Source organism: Eimeria tenella, genomic scaffold (genome assembly GCF_000499545.2).
Source record: "Eimeria tenella Houghton genomic scaffold, Eth_scaff4673, whole genome shotgun sequence".
Lineage (NCBI taxonomy): Eukaryota > Apicomplexa > Conoidasida > Eucoccidiorida > Eimeriidae > Eimeria > Eimeria tenella.
In genome coordinates this window covers 1-2,023 of record NW_013545611.1, presented here as the reverse complement: position 1 = coordinate 2,023, position 2,023 = coordinate 1, and the positions used below count along the sequence as shown (strand labels likewise).

The window sequence follows — 2,023 nt, the reverse complement described above, 5'->3', positions numbered from 1 at the left end:
GCAGCAGCCCGCGGCGGCGGGTGCCGCGGCGCTCGCCCTCGGTGCAGCGGCCGGTGGCCCCCCGGGGGCCCCCCGGCAGCAGCAGCAGCAGCAGCAGCAGCAGGTACCCCAATGGAACTGCAGCACCAGTGTCTTATGGGTACAGCAGCAGAAGAGGAGAAGTACCCAGTTTGCTGCCGCCGCTGCCCCCAACAGCAGGTTCGGGTTTGGGGCCCCGGGGGGCCCCCGGGGGCCCCTGGGGGCCCCCCTCGGGGGCCTCGCCGTGGGGAGGGTACGGGGGAGCCCCCGGGGGCCCCTGGAGCAGCAGCAGCAGCAGCAGCAGCAGCCCGTGGCCGCGCTCCGCAGCAGCAGCAGCAGCAGCAGCAGCAGTCCACCCCAAAGACCCCAGAGCTGCCCAGGGGCCCTGGAGAGGGGCCTCTCCCCCCCCAGAGTTTTTTGCTGCTCGCATGCAGCTGCGGAATGAGCTGCAGCGGCAGCAGCAGCACAAGTTGCTGCGCAAGGAGCAGCGCAAAGGTCCCGCCCCAAACCCTAAACCCTAAACCCTAAACCCTCGGGGCCCCCGCGCCCCGCAGCAGCTCGCGGGCAGGGGGAGGGGTTGGGCGCAGCGGGCCAGCGCCCACACTCGCGCCGGGCTGGGGGTTTAGGGTTTAGGGTTTAGCGCCAGGGTTTAGGGTTTGGCGCGAGGGTTTAGGGTTTCGGGCTAGGGTTTAGGGTTTGGGCCTGGGGTTTAGCGTTTGGGGCTAGGGTTTAGAATCAGAAGTCAGGGCCAGTAGAAGCTCCGTGGCCAGGGTTCAGCGTTAAGGGCGAATGCCGGCCAAGGCGTGGGCCAGGGTTAGGGTTTAGGGTTTAGGGTTTAGGGTTTAGGGTTTGCGTGTGCTGCAGCGCTGCGGCGGCAGCAGCAGCGCGAAATAAACCGCAGAGAGCAGCCGCCCTTTTTGCTGAGGGTTTTCTGCCGGTTGGACTCGCAGCACTCTGTGGAGGAGTTTAGGGTTAGGGGTCAGGAGCCAGTGCAGGACGAGTTGCAGGTAAACCCTAAACCCTAAACCCTAAACCCTAAACCCTAGGTCCTCGCGGGCGGCGCGGGGCGCCCGCGCAGCTGCTGCGCAGCAGCGGCTGCCGCGCGCCGCAGCTGGCGCTGAGGGTTTAGGGGCGAGGGGTTCGCCCCGCTAGGGGTTAGGGTCTGGGGCCTAGGGTTTAGGGTTTAGGGTTTAGGGTTTAGGGTTTAGGGTTTGGGCGCAGGTTTACGCGTGGATGGACACGCGGCTGCGGGAGATTTGCTATTTAATAAAAGACGTTTGCGCGGAGGCGCGAGACAGAAGGGCTCTTTGGCACTTCAGGCTTTGCTACCCAGGTAAACCCTAAACCCTAAACCCTAAACCCTAAACCCTAAACCCTTGCCCAGCAGGAGCTTCCTAAGGGGGGCCTGAAGCCCGCAGCAAGCGGGGCGCCTGCCGCGCGGATTTAGGAGCGAGGTCTCTAGGGTTTAGGGCTTACGGCTTCTCAAGTTTTAGGGTTTAGGGTTTTTTAAGGCTTAGGGTTTAGGGTTTAGGGTTTAGGGTTTGCGTTTAGATAAGGAGGGCCAAAATGTGTTCGCCGACGTTGGGATGCTGCACTCGATTATTCCGGACCCGAAGGAAGACTCTCGCACTCTGGCAGTAAACCCTAAACCCTAAACCCCAAACCCTAAACCCTAAACCCTAAACCCTAAACCCTAGCTCGCAGGCTTAAGCTAGCGAATCCGTATCTCGGGAACCCCAAGCCCTCCGGAGCTGCTGCGGCGGCAGCGAGGCGCAGCGCGGGCGTGGGAATAAGTCCAAGGGTTTAGGGTTTAGGGTTTAGGGTTTAGGGTTTTGCAGGACGTGAAGTTTCAAGTGGGGGACTTTCTGGTGCTGTCGATAATTCGGAAGCAAAAAACTAATAAAAAACTGGCCCCACATCCAGACCCGAAGCTGCAGATGCAGGAGGGTTGGGAGTTTGCCCCGCGGCCTTCCGTGCTGCAGCAGCTGCCGCCGTTTGCTGCTGT

At 62.1% G+C, this 2,023-nt stretch overlaps 1 protein-coding gene across 1 annotated transcript; it reads left to right on the top strand.

The window, feature by feature from the left end:
• Window positions 1-123: 123 nt before the first annotated feature.
• On the top strand, window positions 124-2,021 carry ETH_00041985 (Histone deacetylase complex subunit SAP18, related; the record flags this gene model as incomplete). The annotated part of the gene is made up of 5 exons (XM_013380256.1): window positions 124-513; window positions 883-1,025; window positions 1,240-1,351; window positions 1,570-1,655; window positions 1,857-2,021. Coding segments are annotated over 5 exons (896 nt in total), but the record flags the coding sequence as incomplete, so codon positions are not given.
• Between the last annotated feature and the right edge of the window lie 2 nt (window positions 2,022-2,023).